This window comes from Microtus ochrogaster, chromosome 2 (genome assembly GCF_000317375.1).
Source record: "Microtus ochrogaster isolate Prairie Vole_2 chromosome 2, MicOch1.0, whole genome shotgun sequence".
Taxonomy (NCBI): domain Eukaryota; kingdom Metazoa; phylum Chordata; class Mammalia; order Rodentia; family Cricetidae; genus Microtus; species Microtus ochrogaster.
Genome location: NC_022010.1, coordinates 48,479,369 through 48,495,496, shown reverse-complemented (window position 1 = coordinate 48,495,496; position 16,128 = coordinate 48,479,369). Strand labels below are relative to the sequence as shown.

Sequence of the window (16,128 nt, the reverse complement as noted above, 5' to 3'; positions counted from 1 at the left end):
GAGGCAGGCGGATCTCTGAATTTAAGGCCACCCTAGTCTATGGAGTGAGTTCCAGGACAGCCAAGGCTACACAGAGAAACCCTGTCTTGAAAACCAAAACAAAACAAAAAATAAAAAACAACAATTCAGTGTTAGGGTGGAAAACACAGAAAAGTGGGTAGTTAGTAAATTAGGGGTCAATCAGAAAGGGGTTGTCAAGTTCCAACATAGCTGTTTTGGTTTCTTGCCATTGACACAAGCTTTTAAACACAGTGCCAGGAACTTTTTTGCAAAATGTATGTTAACCAGTTGTAATGATTTAACGTATTACATACTAGATATAATGATTTAGCATATACAACTGAAATTTATGTGATTCTTGCCTAGGGTTAGAATGTTCTACTTTCTATGTTAATAATTCCTACAACATTTGAGATTTTAGAAGTTAGATACTTGTACAAGAAGGCAAGGCTGGGTGTGGTGGCACCTGCCTATACTCAGCATTTGAGAGGCAGGGGCAGGGAGATGATGAGTTTGAAGCCATCCTGAGAGAAACACACACACACACACACGCACGCCCGCACGCACACACGCGCACACACACACACACACACACACGGTGGGGAGAGAAAGAGAGGTTCAAACTAAAAGAATTCTATTGACCTAAGGTTAACTTTAAAATTCTGATATGTCTCAGAGTTAATGACAGAAGCTAAAGTGGTAAGAAAAAAAAAAAGAAGTTAATTGGAATTTAATTCAAAACCAACAAAATATCGGTTTATATTGAAACTGTGACTTAAATCTAATCACAGTGATGACCAGGACCACAGGATCCTATTTTACATATTAATTGTTGCAACCTCAACCAATCCAGATGTGACCACAACTCTCCGTAAGGACTGTCCCTCTGCCTCCAGACTTTCTCCTTCGGTATCATATTTGACCCCTCCCATCCATAGCCAGTGTGGTGCGTTTCTTCCCCTGTGTTACTAAGCAACACCCTTAGCTCTGGTTTGACAGACATCTGCTAACCATTTCCAAGACTGTAGGTGACGTGGGAGCTTGTCCCAGAATGTTGTCTCTTGTTTTATGGCTAGCACCTGTTCTGGAAATAACAGGAAATGCTTTATTGGAGAGATCTGTTGGTCTCTACACTTGGGTTTTTACAGATTCTATGACACGCAACCTGTACCTCGCAAGGACCTTAAGAAGGGATGCAATCATATGAAACAAAGTGTGCCCCAGTAGTCATGGAAACACCGGGTGATAAAAGCCTGTTCCCAAGGACCTTGTACCTCATACTTACAGAAGAGTCTTTAAATGCTTTCCTTAAAGGTTAGATTTAAAGCCCACCCTGCCCCTAAGAAAATCCCATGAAAGAAATGATGGCTCCACTGTCGCCCACACAGCTACGGACAAGGACCCCAGGACTTGAGGCCCACCACCATTTAACACGAGTGTGGCTGTGCTCTCCACTGACACACCCCTCCAGTCTGCCTAGGGAACGCGCCCTGGAAGTGTTCCTTTAGTCTAGCCCAGTTGTCCTCCATTTAGTTTACAAAGGAATGTCCTTTTGTGGGTAGCAGGAGCAGGAGCGTATACCCTATACTTTATGGGTGATTAAAGAGATTTTCAGAGGTGATTGCCTTTGTGCTTAATTTCCTTCATATCTGGCCATTTCACAGCCATTTTGTGCCTTTGTGTGAGAGGAGATTTGGCTCTATTAGAGCGAACTGTCCAAACTATAATTGGGAATTTCCTGTGCCACCTGAAAAAAGAGCTGGAAAACTCTCTGTGGTCCAAATGCCCTCTCAAGCCTCCCACGCTGGCATATAATAAGCATCACGTTGGCATTTACAAAACCCATAGGTGCCACGCTTCCTATTTTCTGGTGAAAATAGAGTCCTGTTGCTAAGCAGACGGGCAGCTCTGGGAGAGAACGGAGATTCTGAAATTTAACTCTAGAGGCTCAGGAAGAGACACCCCCCAAAGTGACACTTGGGCGTGCTGCGATGGAGAAGCTTTCTTGGTCAAGGTCAAACTCGTATCTGCTGCACCCTCTCACAAGGAGGGCCCGGAACACCCTTCTCTGACTGGGAAACTGTCTTCCACAAGCTTGAGATCCCTGCCTAGCAGTTTCACCAAAGGAAAGGTTAAGAAGGAGAAAGGGAAGAAGCTAAAAGTCATTGCCGTGACACAGCCCAGTCTATTGCTCTGAGTGCAGCACCCTGAGGTTCCCTGGGAGAGTTTATCTACACGACGGAATCTTTGCCTACAGCGAAGTTCCACGTCTCCTGCTTCTGACGACAACTTGTAATGACGGTTTTTAAGCACCGGAACTTGTTAGTTGTTAGGTTCTGCCACGACTCCCTCCTCCACACAGACGCTAGTTATACTTGCTTCCCTTTCCCGTGACCTCTGCCTGTTGCCGGCTCAGCCTTCACTTTGCCCACGTCACCCATTTAGAGGTCGAACAGGAACTCGGAGAATGAGCACAGATATTATGGCCCTTTGTGAGCTAAGTGGAGGATGGTGAAATGAAGATATTCTGCCATGCTAATTCCTAAATGATAGAGACCACTCCAAACGCTTCCATCCTGTCCTTGCTGGGGAGAGTATGTAGCCTCCAAACTCCTCGGTCCTTTGCATTCTGTAAGCATGGGAAGATTCGCAGCTCGCGGGAAACAAAAAGACTGACATTTTCCGGCTTTTGCCTTTCAAAACAAACCCCAAGTGTTTAGGAGAAGTGCATTTGTGGATGTTTTCAGGTATTGATGAAATGTCATGGATCAAAAGGAGAAACAAGAGGTTTCCTTGGAGTCAGGAGAGAAGTGAGGCAGAGGTGCAGAGTTCTCAGAATGAAAAACAAACAAACAAATCTAACTAAGAGCTAAATTGACCTGAATCTAAATTCTGAGGCTTACAGGGACTGCCACAGCCTGTAAGTGGCTGTATCAGGATAGCCTGTCAGAGTCACGGTTCTTGCCTATAACCTGTCAGGCACCGGGCAAACACTTTCACACCTGCTCTGTCGTGTGGAATCTCCTGTACAGCACGGCAGGGCCAGTGTTGTCATCATATTTTACAAGTGAAGCATCATGGCGCAAGGGCAGCTGGTAAGTATGGGGCCGGGGATGCAAAACCAGGTCTGTTTTTCTCTGCAGGACATCATGCTGGGGAGCAGAGGCAGGTGCCTAAACCCAGAGACCAAAGAATTTAAAGAAAATACTTCCTTTTCTTTAAAGAGTTCTGTCCATTGTAGTTTTGGGCCATTGCTACAAGCCAAGAATGCGAATAATGCTGATCATTGGGGGAAAACTTCCAGACCCCCGCACAAATATTGGATGTGGATGTCCCTAAGGCAGAAGAGAATGTGGCAATGGTCTGTCACTATAAGACTTAGAGACTCCTTCGCAGCAGTTCTCTCATCCCTATACCAGACTTCGGAAGTATCTCTTTAAGGACCTCGGTATTGAAGATGCTTCCTATATTCCGTGATAAGTGGAGGTTAACAATAAAAATCTATGGTATACAGGTGGTTTGATAGGCCTATGTCTCTGTCTGAACCACGGCCCTGCCTGTCTACATGGCATTAAAACGAAAAGATACGCTTACTTTCCCTGTTCATCACACACAGGCACAATCAATCAATCAATCTGTTTCAAGTCCTTACTCAAGCACGAATCACAAACAGACCTGACAGCACTTACTTAAAAAAAACACTCTAAGTTTTCAATGACTTGGGCCCAGATGTGAGCATTTCTGTTCAGGGCTTTGCAGTGTGTTTCAGTTCATGGGGCTGGGTTACCTGGTTAGGATCAGGGCCAACTTCATCCCAGTTGTGAGTGACATGACCTTGGTCAATGGACTCAAAGGGCTTGTGAGACACTGACGGGAGGATCCTATACAGCCAGCTAAGGGAAACAAGAAAAACAGAAAGACACAGCTTTAGGTAATGTTCTGAGGGACCTAGACCAGCTCTGGAGGTGCCCCCAAGAAGATATTCAACCAACAACCATCTGTGGGCTTTGTTGTAAGAAGCAATGATTCTTCATTTCTCAGTAGCCATCTCTGTCCCTAACTATGGTCTCTTTGTTCCTTCCATGATGCCCATACTCTTCAGGTTGAGGCTCTGGTTCCTACCTATTCACATACTGCCAAAAAAATATGAAGTGGTTGCCTTTCCCAACCACTGTAAGGGAAAAGGAAGCACCATGAGGGGCATGTACAATAAAATCCACAGAAGAGATGTTAAGTCTTGCTTTTCAAGTCAGGACAATGATTTGGGAGAGCCTGAGAGAAGATGGGGAGTAGCTTTGTTATTTCTTAAGGTAAAAACCTGCTTTGTCCTTTAAAAGTGATTTATGACAATGGGGAAAATAATTCTATATTCAAAAATTCCTGGGGGTGATCAGTGCTCTCCAACTTTTCTCATGGTTATTCCTTGGAGGTACAGAGCTTACCACTTTTCTCATCTGTTGCCTTGGATTTCTCCAATGCGTATATAAGCAAAATTGGCAAACTGTAGGAGCACGGTCTTCTCACACTAATGATAACAGCCGAGAATGTATCTCCCACATCTCCCCCAATCTGGGATGCTATTATAATTGCGCATACTCTGGCAATCCTCCTGCCTCTGTGCTCTCCAGCTCTGGGGTTATAGGGGAGTGCAACTGTAGTGGCTATGTGGGTATTGGGGATTTGAACTCAGGTCAAATGCTTTTACCCACTAAGTCATCTCTCAAGCTTCAATGACCATACTCTTAAAAGTGAAATATAGTGTCTGTTTTTTTGTTTTAGCATGTCCTTTATTTTAGATAAGGTCAATAAGCTTTGCTTATTTATCAGTCTTTCGTAATTTTTCTAAGAATTGCTTGTGGAGTCCCATGTTGACTTCAGTTGGGTTTTATTTGGTCTTTAATTGTGAGAAGTTTTAGAATTTCCACTTCTTTACTACGTAGTTAAAAAAAGCACACGTCCGTGCTTTAATGTGGTGTGTTTATGGATGCTTGGCTTTCCTTTTCTTTAGTAAGTTCTGCTGTCTGTGTACATCAAGGCCTGAGCTGGTCTCTTCTCTAGGATCAGATCCAACTCAAGGAAGGGAGGAGTCTGCTGACGGAACCTTGAGGATGAGAGGGCACTGTCGCACTAAGACTTTATAGGAGTTGACAGGGAGAAGGACACTTCTGTGACAGTGGGAGACCTGCTGTGCTCATCTGGCTCCAGGACAGTCCAAACTCAAGGGTGGAATTTGCCTGTCTAGTCACGAGCATCTGAACCATAAATGGGATAAATTTGTTCCCCTGCCATCTCATTCCCCAGCTCTCAATGCAATGATGTCAGACCTAGGCTCACAAACCTTTCAAACTCCCAGGAGTCTGTGGGGCTGAGCACATATGTGTGTCTTAGCCCCGCCAGAACGCTGCAACTTCCTGGACCCTATCCTCTTCATCTGTAGTCCTAAGGTTGCTGTAAGGACTGCAGATTCGCTCGGCACTCACTTACTGGATGATTACTGAATTGCCGTCTCTTAATCATCTGGGTTTTTACCACAATTTAAACTTTACAGACTTACTTTCCCAAGAGATGGGTGGAACCTCTGGTAGTTTGAGTGTTCCTAATGCTTTGGGGGTTAAGTGAGTACTGACTACCTGAGAGTGTGAAGCTGACCCATCCATAGACAGACAGGACCAGACTGTCCTTCTGGAGGATTGAGCGTTTTCCTCCGTTTCTTGTGCCTGTCTTTGGAGAGTTCTAAGCAGATGGGTGAGCCATGCCTAGTGTCCCTTATTTTTCAGCTGAGTTTAGCAAACTCCCCAGGCTACACTAGGTTGCCCTGGACCGAGATTTAATTCTGATGCAGGGAATGTTGCCAGCTTCTTAATGAAATGCCAAGAGTTCCTTTTCAGCCTCCTGGAACAGAGCTCAGCTCCTGCTGGCTGAAGATACTGCTGAATAATGGGGGCAGGCAGCAGATTCTGGAGACCGGGTAGCCAGTGGACAGATAGGCCGTGAAGTGAAGAACACAGTCGTGGAGGCCAGGCTGCCGTCAATTAGAATAGACAGGGCTTGTTTGTGGATTACTTTATCTTGTCTAGAGGAAGAGATAGCCAAATAACAATAGAAACAATCTCTGAGTACTTGTTTGCTTTTGCTTTGTGTTTTGTTTGCTTGGTTGGTTTGGGTTTTTTTGAGGCAGGGTATGTAGTCCAGGTTGGCCATCAATTCTTTCCTCTCACATCAACCTTCCGAATCCTGGGATCACAGGCCTTCACCACACCATGCCTGGCTTAATCCTTGATTTTTAACAAGTAAAACAGAGTCTATCCCTTTGCCTATATTATCTCTTAGGATCCCATTTACAAATGTGGAGGATCTGAAGGGTAGAGAATTGTTCAACACCATCAACAGTAGGTGTAGGAGCAAGGGCTGAACCACAGGGGGCGCTGCCTGGCTGCCTGGGAGTGGACATGATTCATCATGAAGGGAGGTGATATTTACCACGCATGTGCTGTTACGCTCGCTGTCCCATCTGCTTCTCGGGAGGACTCAGTCGATAGAAACCCACTTCCTCCTTCTATCTAGACAGTGTAAGCCCACTCTAGCTCTCCTCAAATCTCCAAAGTCAGCAACAACATTCTTTACACACCAGTGACCTGAAATCCCCACAATTAGATGCCGTGAATTCAAATCCTAACGCTTGACTGCCTCCTGGGTCTCCAGCGTCAGCATTCAGCCTGCTCCTTAGAGGCTGATTAGCAAGAGGGTTCACCGAGGTGGCTTGTAGGATTAGAGTGAGCACAGAACACGCCACCCTGTACTAATGAACATGCCAGCTTCCGGGAAAGGCAAATTCCGAAGAGGAGAAACCCTATTAATTCAAACCCCGTGGGGCCATAATACATGACCTTTCAAGCACTTCAGCTTGGATTATCGGTTTTCACGCAAAGAACATAATGCTTCTAGTCAGCCGAGAAAGATGTCTGAATCTTGTCTGACTGGAGGCTGAGACTATACAATCCCTAGAGGGAAGTCAGAGCTTGAGAAACCTTTCCTGTGGCTTTCTAGTAAGACTTTGTAATGGGACTGGATTTGTGTGCTTTTTTTTTTTGCCTCTGTACAGCTGCTCCCTAGCTTTCTTCTGCCAATCAATCACTGGGAACAAGCCTGGATGTCCCCGATGTGACCTAGAACGCAGTGCACAAGGAGGGCCTTTGGGGAGACCGTGGCTGGGATGCAGGGCCCCCAGATCTAAGTCAGAATTGACCCCAGCGTGTACCTTCTCTTATTGGTGCTCCGTGGACAAGTGAAGGCTGATCCCGAGAGCTGCTCCGCGTAGAGATTGTAGGGGCAGACTTGTGGATTATTCTAAAAAAAGGAGGTGGCACACAGAATCATTCCACCACCCAAAGCATCCTATTTTCCAACCCGTTCAGTGGGGAGAGATCCTGGCCTGAATGCACAGGCTCTGGACCACTGCACATTGCTGCCTCCCACCCCCGATACTTGCAATATCTTTGTGACGTCCCCCAGTGAGAGTGATACAGGCTTATTGTGGAAAATCTGTAACATATGTGATGACCCGTTACCTCGCCAACCAAAACAACCTAATATTAATGTTCATATATTTCTTTCTGTTCTTGCCTCCAAATGAAGATCCTATGAGACATATAAGTCTATAATAGTCGGAAATTTTTCCTTTGAAAAGGATGCAATATGTCACAAGCATTTCTTTTGCTTTTGTTTTGATACAGGTCTTGGTGTGCAGCCCAACCTGCTTGCAAACTCAGGATCCCCCTGCTTCTGCCACCTGAGTGCTGGGATTACGCTGGTGTACCACTATGCCAGTCTAAAAGCACTTTCCATACCATGAAATGGCCGCCAAAAAGTTTTGAAAATAAACTCATTTGCAGTGGTTTTGCTACTGTATCCAGCATGGGTGAGGACACATTCGTGCATACATTTGTCAAGTAACTTATTTTCTTATCATGGTCAGATCCGATGTTCTTCAGCGGGGCTCTTTCCAGGAAGTTCCTCTAACCTTAGACTTTGGGGCATATCTGGGAAGTTCTTGTAGTTAATCTCACTTATTTGGATTGGGTCCTTTGCTGTAGCTAATCAATTCAAACCCTGTTTTGATAGTTTTGTTGGTATTGTGCTCTGACACCATTGTGCTAATGATCTTGGACACTGGACAGTTGGCCTGCTAAATTAGAAGAGGCATGTTGGGTGGAGCTATTGGGTTTACACGCTTGTCTTCCATCCCTACAGTTCTGAGCCCTCCCTCCAGACATTCGTCTCATTCTTACCTGTCCTTCTGGCAGAGAACCCGGGCAGCGAGGGTCCTCTGAAGCACACTCGTTCCCAAATCCACAAATGTACTACATGTGACAAAGACACAAATTTTATTGTTACAGGGATGTATTTGTGTGTGCACGTGTGTGTGTGCACGTCGTTACATGTATGTAGGTGAATATATGTGTACGTGTGGAAGACCACAGTTGAGTGTCTCTCTTCCTCAACTGCTTTTCTTAGTTACTGCGATAAGGCTCTCGCTGAACTGGAGGCTCACTGCGAGGCTGGTTCTCCAGTTTCCTCCAGGACCGCTAACTCTGCCTCTCATAATAAACTGGTTCATTCGGAGGATCCACACTCTGGTCCTCAGACTTGAGTGATCTTCCTGCTGAGCCATATTCCCAGCCCCTAACAGGATGTGAAGAGCAGTTTACGACATCGCCATCCCACAAAGGCAAGAATAGCTACAAGGGCATATATTTGTGTGATACTCTATAGGCAATAGCTGCTATGTCTTGACTGGTGAACTGTTTAGGGTACACAATATGTGTTTGTGTGTTTTAAATATTTGCAGTTAACCAGAGAGGAATTGCATAGACTTTTCTGTCCTTAACCATTCTTGACTGATTTTATAAGCTTGCTTTTAATGATCCCATTTCAAGAACAAGCTCTTTAATTTTGGTTCTGTCTGGAAATTCCTGGGAGGGAGATGGCTCAGGCATCATTTCAGCTCCAAACCAGCAGGATGGCTTTCTATCACAAGTCCTTTCCCCCTGCACACCCTAAAACAAACAAATAAGTGAGAAACCAAAATCCCAAACTGGGAAGAGGTATGTGGATTTAAAGAGACAGGAAGATGTTTGTTAGAAAACTCCTTCCAGACGTACATATACCTTTTATCCAAGCACTGGGAAAGCAGAAGCAGGCAGATCTTGGTGAGTTCAAGGCCAGCCTGGTCTACAAGAGCTAGTTCCAGGACAAGTTAGGACTGTTACGGAAAGAAAAAAAAAAAGATCACTCCTTCCACAGGAGTCAATATCACCTGGATTAGTGTGTGTGTGTGTGTGTGTGTGTGTGTGTGTGTGTGTTTATCGGCATTTGTGTGGATACAAGAAAGGAAAGATTAAAGATGGAATGACTTAGAAGATGCCCCAGCCCCGAATCTTTTCAGAACAATGCAACAGGGCTACCATGATTGCCATCTTTGAGGTTCACAATACAGAGGGGAAATTAGATTCCTCAACAAGGTAACTTACAGGGGTCCTCTGAAATTTATACACCCCCAATAGTAAAGACTGCTTTATTGATGGCACTTGGGAAAGCCAATAAATACTGATCCTCAAAGAATATCGCAGCTATCCACAGACAGCTGAACTAGGACCACGGAACTGGTTTGAATGAAGTCAGTCTTGCTTCTTGAGAAATGAGTGCACAGCTGCCAGAGTCCTGTGCTGGTCTACAAACTGTGAGGGCCATGGTGCCTCCATTGGTGGGGGAGGGGGGAGGCATCAGCTGCTCCAACCTTTAGCTACCTTGGAATTCCTGAAACAGCTTACTTCCCCTCTCTAGAAATTTATTTACAAAATGGTTGCATGAAATCATGCTTACCATCCTTCGGGCAATCTGAGGAAGGGCAGCAGACTTTGTAGCATCTTGGCTCAGTCACTGCTAGTCCACTGGGAGCCAGGACTACTCTTGCCATGTTTAGCGCACCTGACTTTGAGTGTAGGTCTGCCACTGTCTCGCTTCTCTGCTGCTCCATGATTCCTGAAGGTTAGTACTGTGCCAGTTTTATTCACCTCTGTGGACCTCGTGTCTCGGCCCATGGTGTTTCTCACTCAGGGCCGAGTCCTCAGGGTGCATGGTTGCCACCATGAGTGGGATTTGAACTCCCTTTGCTCTAACGCAAACACGAGTTGATTTTAGCCTACGATAAGGAGAGTGCAGCCCTACTGGGTGAGAGAAATACCGCCATCTGAGCATGATTCTTTAAGAGATAGGAGAAGGGTGGATGTGGGCGGAGGGTAGGCCCTTCAAAGTCCTTGGCAGCTTCCGGAAGAATGAGCTAGATGTAACACGCCTGGATGTGTGAGCGACTATCAGGCCAGCAGTGTCTATATTTGGAAGGAATATGAAATGTGAAATGTTATGACCTAGAAAGTAATGGGAGTGAAATTATTCATTTGTCTTCAGACACGGGTTTGTGAGTGTGTGTGTGTGTGCTGTTGCTGGGGTTTGAACTTGAGACCTTATGCAAATGTGCTTTGCCACTTAGCTATACCTCTCAACTCCCACAGTTTTAAAAAATCTCTTTGAAAATTTATCAGAATCCTCCCTCCCCCAGTCAAGGTCTTTTCTAATGAGATTTGTTCCAAGCTGTGTACAGTCTGGAATTACAGCTTTGGGGTAATGGTGGAGACCATCCGCTATCCTGAACCTCCGCGGAGTAACAATTTTCTTCTCTCAAAATGAACCCCATGCGCGCGCACCACCAACAGGACTGAGTTCAAGCTGCTGAGGATCAGTAATGACCTCCAATTATCTTCCATTCTGTGAAACAGGATTGGAGATCAGCCTGTGACAGAAGCCGCTGAGGAAGGCAGAGGCCTCTCTTAGTCGGGCTGTGCCATTGTTCCTTTCTGCAGGGAGGAGGGGGAGGTTTGAGAGCTACTGTCCAGCTGAGCTTTCTGGCAGGCAGGGTGGATTTACTGATTAACCTTCCTTGGTCTTTGTAACCGCGGGCCTCAGAACACAGGTTCTAAGTGTATTCTGAACGAGGAGAGATGGGAGTTAGCGATTCTGAAGCATTTGATTAAGGCCCTGCTCGAAGGAAAAGGGAAAAAAACCACAGAAAGAACAGCTGTTGGTTTGGGAGGGAGCCACCCGGAGCTCCAGGGAAAGAGGAAGGAGGCAGGAAGGAGGGAGGGAAGTGGCAATTTTTTAGTTCTTTTTTTCACCTCATGGAAGTGCACTGGCTTAAGAAGCCAGCAGAAGCTTCTGAGTCACCGTTAGCTGGTTGGTCTTCCTAACCTTCCAGGAGCAAAATTATGGAGGTGTTTGTTAGATTTGATTTTTTTTTTTTGCCACCGAAGACTTCCAGCGGAGGGAGCTGCTTTCTGCAGCTGCTGTCTCAAGGCTTTCAGTCCAAGGACAGACTCTGAACTCTTCTTCCATCAGCTGTGAAAACCCAAGCACTCCAGCTCCAGCTGCCTCTGGGATTATGTAAAGATGCACCTTCTGCAAAGAGTGAAATAAATCCTGACATTAAGCGAGTGTGTTTATGTTTCCTTCAGCTCAGATTTCGGAATAATTTGATGCTATATAAAAAGACAATTTTCTTTCTTTCCAAGAGAATTATATGCATACGTGTTAAATGAAAGAATACATTTCTGGGGCCCATGTGACTTGGGCACAGTCACTTCTCTGGCAGCTCACTGGCACCCAGCTTTTCAATTCTCATCTGGTCCCCAGGATAGGATTTACTTGTCAGAGTCATTTGAAGGGGTCCTTTTGAGTCAGATTCTTGGTAACACCTGATGTGGGGAGTAGATGGTGCACCTCATTTCCTTTTAATGGGTGCTAGAGAAAGAGGGACGAGTCTGGGAAGACAGAGGCCCAGGGCTCTTCTATTTTGTATTTCCTTCCTATAAAAGGAGCCAGTTCTCCTGGCTAACCTTAATAGAATCATAGAATCAAGGTTGTTAGAGAAATGTGCTGCTGCAGGCTGAATAATGCTCTGGAAGGACCCTGGAGTCTTATTTCTTAATGCTTGAAACTAAGAGGCAGGCTTTTGAATAGACAACTTAGGACTTCGAAGCCCCGACCCTTTGGCAAACAGCCCTCAACGTGCTGGTTATGGTTTAGTTAATGATGAACCAGAAGCTCAGGTGGCAGGGCAGCCTGTGATCCCTCCCAAGAGGTGGGTGAAGAAGATTGGGAGTTCAAGGTTATTCCTTCCTGCATAGTGAGTTCAAAGCCATCCTGGGCTACCCAAGACCCTGTCCAGAAGAAACAAAAGACCGAAAAGAGAAAGAAAGAAAGAAAGAGAGAGAGAGAGAGAGAGAGAGAGAGAGAGAGAGAGAGAGAGAGAAAGGAAGGAAGGAAGAAAAAGAAAACAGACCAAAGAACTACATAAGTAATTTGGGGCTCACAACTGTTGGGTAAAGGAACCAGTGTGGAGCTTAAACTGGCCATAAAGCTAAGAGGTACATTAGTGACAGCCAAAACAAGTGGCTTCTTCCCGTTCCCAAGCAAAGAAAAACTAAAAGCTAAACTCATGGCCAGAGGTGGAGTTAGCCATCCCTTTTGTGAAATGCCATTCCTGAGTTTGGTGCTGCCTAGACCAGCCTTTACTGCAAAGATAAAAAACCAAACATATTCTAACACGGCTATTTCCGTCTTCCTGGATTGGCTTAGGGAAGGAGAGCAGAGGTTTCCCAACTCTCTAGTCTTGGGAGCAAATTGCAGTTTCCATACCCATCTCAATAGAAACCCGAGGAGAGGCAGCAGGTTCTTCACGGGGATCTCTGTCACCTTATTACCTGCCGTCTCCTCTGGTCTCTGTCCTTCCTCTGGGGAGGAGTGTAAGGAAGGTCTTCCTAACCTCTGGCTGCCTCACCCATGGCCTGAGGTCGTTTTTTCAGCTGCTAAGGTGACTTGGAATGAACTTGGAAACGTGAGTACCTGTCCTTCTGCGGACGAGGTTGAGTAAACAGAGTTGGGGAAGGGGAACATCCCCACGGTTTGAGGCACTCTAAGAGAATCATCCCAGGTGTTCTATTAGGACAAAGGTGAAAGGTAATTTGGTTGAAAAAGAGGAAGCAGAGGTCTATCTGGGAGCCAAGGAATGTGCACTCTCAGAGCCTCCAGGTGAGCTCAGCCTTGCTGACACTTTGATGTTGGCCCACTGGGAATGATTTCAGACATCCACTCTCCAGAAGTTGTCTCAAGCTAGAACATCGATGATCATTTAGTGTAGCCCAATAGGAAACTGTAGGCTGGTGGGTCCCCCTTTGTCATTAACCATAAGAATCGTCTCAGACTCCAAGCTAGCCAGTCAGGTGTCTGCTGCGGGGGTAGGGGGGGGATGTCAGCCTGTGAGGAGGGATAGAAACGAAGTGACATAGTCCAGAACGCGGTGAGCCCACCTTAAACCTCATGCCATTATTTTAGCTTCTGAATTTTCTTCCTCTCCTTGTGCTTTCATGTAAATGTGATCTCATCCGAGGTTTTGTGTTGACATAGCCATTGAAATGACAGAGGAAGCATGAGGGACATTTCAAATTAGGTTTGATACTGTTTATTGATGGGAATGGGTGTGCCTTAAACTGGCTCTCTGTGTTAAGATTCCTGACCTCTGGAGAGGAGGCAGCAGGCTGGGCGAGCCTTTGAAACTGAGAACAAAGGCCAGCGTGCCATTTACATGCGGTGGCGTTTTGCATACTAAGTTGCTTAAACATTGCAGCAGGACAGGATTTTAGATATGTTTTATTTATAAATGGTAGGGATGCTTCCTCCCGTGATGAGCTTCCTCATAGGATTTAACAAAGCAAAACTCTTATGAATTCTCCTTCCTCCCCATCTTCAGTTGCATCGCTGGCAAACAGGGACTATTAGGTTCGCATTACCTATGCCCACTCCCCTTCGATTCAGGTCTGCACACGGGTCCTCTCCTGGGCACCCCCAGCAGCTCCAGTTTAGCTGAAGCACTAGGTTCCTGGGGTGCACAGATATTTCTGTATATTTTGTGCCTTCAGACATGGCATGACCTCTGGCCTAGTCCTGTGTCATCACTCCACCTAGGAACAGCTTCCCTCCAGAAGTTTCTCCATTCCCATGTTGCATTAACTGCAATATCATGAACGAACACCGAACAAGAGCTTACTCTAGGTCTGGCACAAAGATAGAGACGAAAACCTCTTTTCTGTGGTGCTCAGCACCTTCAAGGTGCCTATTAATTAGAGAACTGCCTGATTTACCATCCCGGCTTTGATTGAAAGGCTTTCTGGAGGTGTTCTATCCCTGAATCCCAGGAAGAGGCCTAGAGGGTCTCTTCTACCCAGCTTGCGCCAATGTGCCAGGATGTTCTAGCTCTGGCTGTATGCAGTGAACCTAGCAATAGGCAGAGGCTTTGTTTGTTTGTTTGCTTGTTTTTTGTTTTTAGAGACAGGGTTTCTCTGTGTTTGGCTCAGGGTTTGGCTGTCCTAGAACTCACTCTGTAGACCAGGCTGGCCTTGAACTCACAGAGATCCTCTTGCCTCTGCATCCTGAATGCTGGGATTGAAGTTGTACACCACCACTGCCTGGCTGCTAGGCAGAGTTTTAGGCTCTGGGAGCACCCTCTTCTTCTTGCCCCAAAGGCACCAGCCTAGCAGGTGCCACCAATATTCTTTTTCGGGGGGGGGGGAGCTGAAATTTGAACTCCAATAAACCCGAGTTCTACTGTGGCCTCCATCCTTCACCAGCAGGGACTCTGAGTGAATCTCTTTGTCTCTATGAGCCTTGCTTTCCTTATTGGTTTAAAATAGGAAAAAGAGCACCTACACCCCAGGTTTACAGCGAGCATAGTTAAAACCTCTAGCATCTGTAACACATGGCCCACTCATTCTCCATGGCACACTAAATAAGAAAGTACTGTTCAAGGCTGAGTCGGAGGTACCAAATGATTAAGCAGGCCAAGCACGTTAAACTGGCTGGCCTGAAACAGTCCAGGGAGTTGCAGTCACAAGGGTGGCAGAGAGCAAGAGAGCAGCCGGGAAGGAGACACATAGAGAAATGCACGTGTCCATTTAGAAGGGGAGCTCTCAACATGCCCACGGACCCGCAAGACAGTATTAGAGATGAACAAAGGCAAGGGTACAATTGCTTTCTTTGGTCACCTCTTCCTTGTCCATCCAGAGCACAGGACCTTAGGTCAGGCTCCCTTTCGTGTGTGTGTGTCTGTGTGTGTGTGTGTGTACGTGTGTGTGTGTATGAGTGTATATATGTACATGGGACTATAGGGGCCACAAAGGCTAGAAGAGGGTGCTAGCTATATAAGCAGCTGGACAGGTTCTGGGAATTGAACTCAGGTCCTCTGGAAGAGCATGAGGTGCTAGTAACTAGTAGGCAATCTCTACAACCCCCACCCGCAAGTGTTTTTCAACTCTGACACCAGAAAACCCCACAAATTCTTGCTGAAGAAGGCACAATAAACTTGTTAGAGATCTCTCCACTCTGCTTCCCTCCTCTTTCCCTTTCTCTCCATCTCTTTTCCCTTCTTTTCTCTAGGGTTGATGCTTGAGACATGCTAAGTGTAGGCTTTCCTGTTTAAGTGACACCCCAGATACAGTCTCCAGAGTATATCCAAATCCAGACAGAGGGTTTCTTACCTTTAACTCTGCCATTTTAAGCGAGGCCAGGGAGTTTGGGAGGCGCCAAGTCTTCTGTCTCTCTTTATAATCTCTCAGAGAATTCTTGTTTTCACCAGTTCATCGCATCTCCGTGCTCAGCACGTTACTCAATGCCTAACTGACATACTAGACAGAAAGTCCAACGTCCTAACATCTACAATTCTTGCACAACTATTTTTTTTTTATTATTAACCCAGGTCATCTCTGAGAGCATTGCAGAGAACTGGTTCCATTCACTGGAGGTAAATATTGACTTGTTCCACTTTAAGGAAGGCTTTTCCCCAAAGGCAGAGGATTTAAAACTGAAAAAGGAATTGGGGGAGTTAGGACGTGCCAGATGTGACAGAATTCTTTCTCAGTCCAGACTCAAGCCAGGAAGGAGCAGGGCCAGGATTCAGTGACCGTGGAGGGAACACTATGTGCTTTGACCCAAGGGCAAGAGGTGTGGGAAGAAGAGGACCAG

General features: G+C 45.9%; 1 protein-coding gene across 1 annotated transcript in view; it reads right to left on the bottom strand.

Annotated features, from left to right (window-relative positions):
- Positions 1-15,846, bottom strand: part of Hgd (homogentisate 1,2-dioxygenase) — a 48,547-nt gene extending 32,701 nt beyond the window's left edge. The window contains exons 1-4 of the mRNA XM_005344966.1: positions 15,645-15,846; positions 8,289-8,360; positions 7,259-7,347; positions 3,788-3,893 (exon numbers count right to left, since the gene is read on the bottom strand). Of these exons, the coding sequence (XP_005345023.1) occupies positions 3,788-3,893; positions 7,259-7,347; positions 8,289-8,360; positions 15,645-15,659 (282 nt within the window). The 5' untranslated portion in view covers positions 15,660-15,846. The remainder of the gene's footprint in view (positions 1-3,787; positions 3,894-7,258; positions 7,348-8,288; positions 8,361-15,644) is intronic.
- Positions 15,847-16,128: the final 282 nt, after the last annotated feature.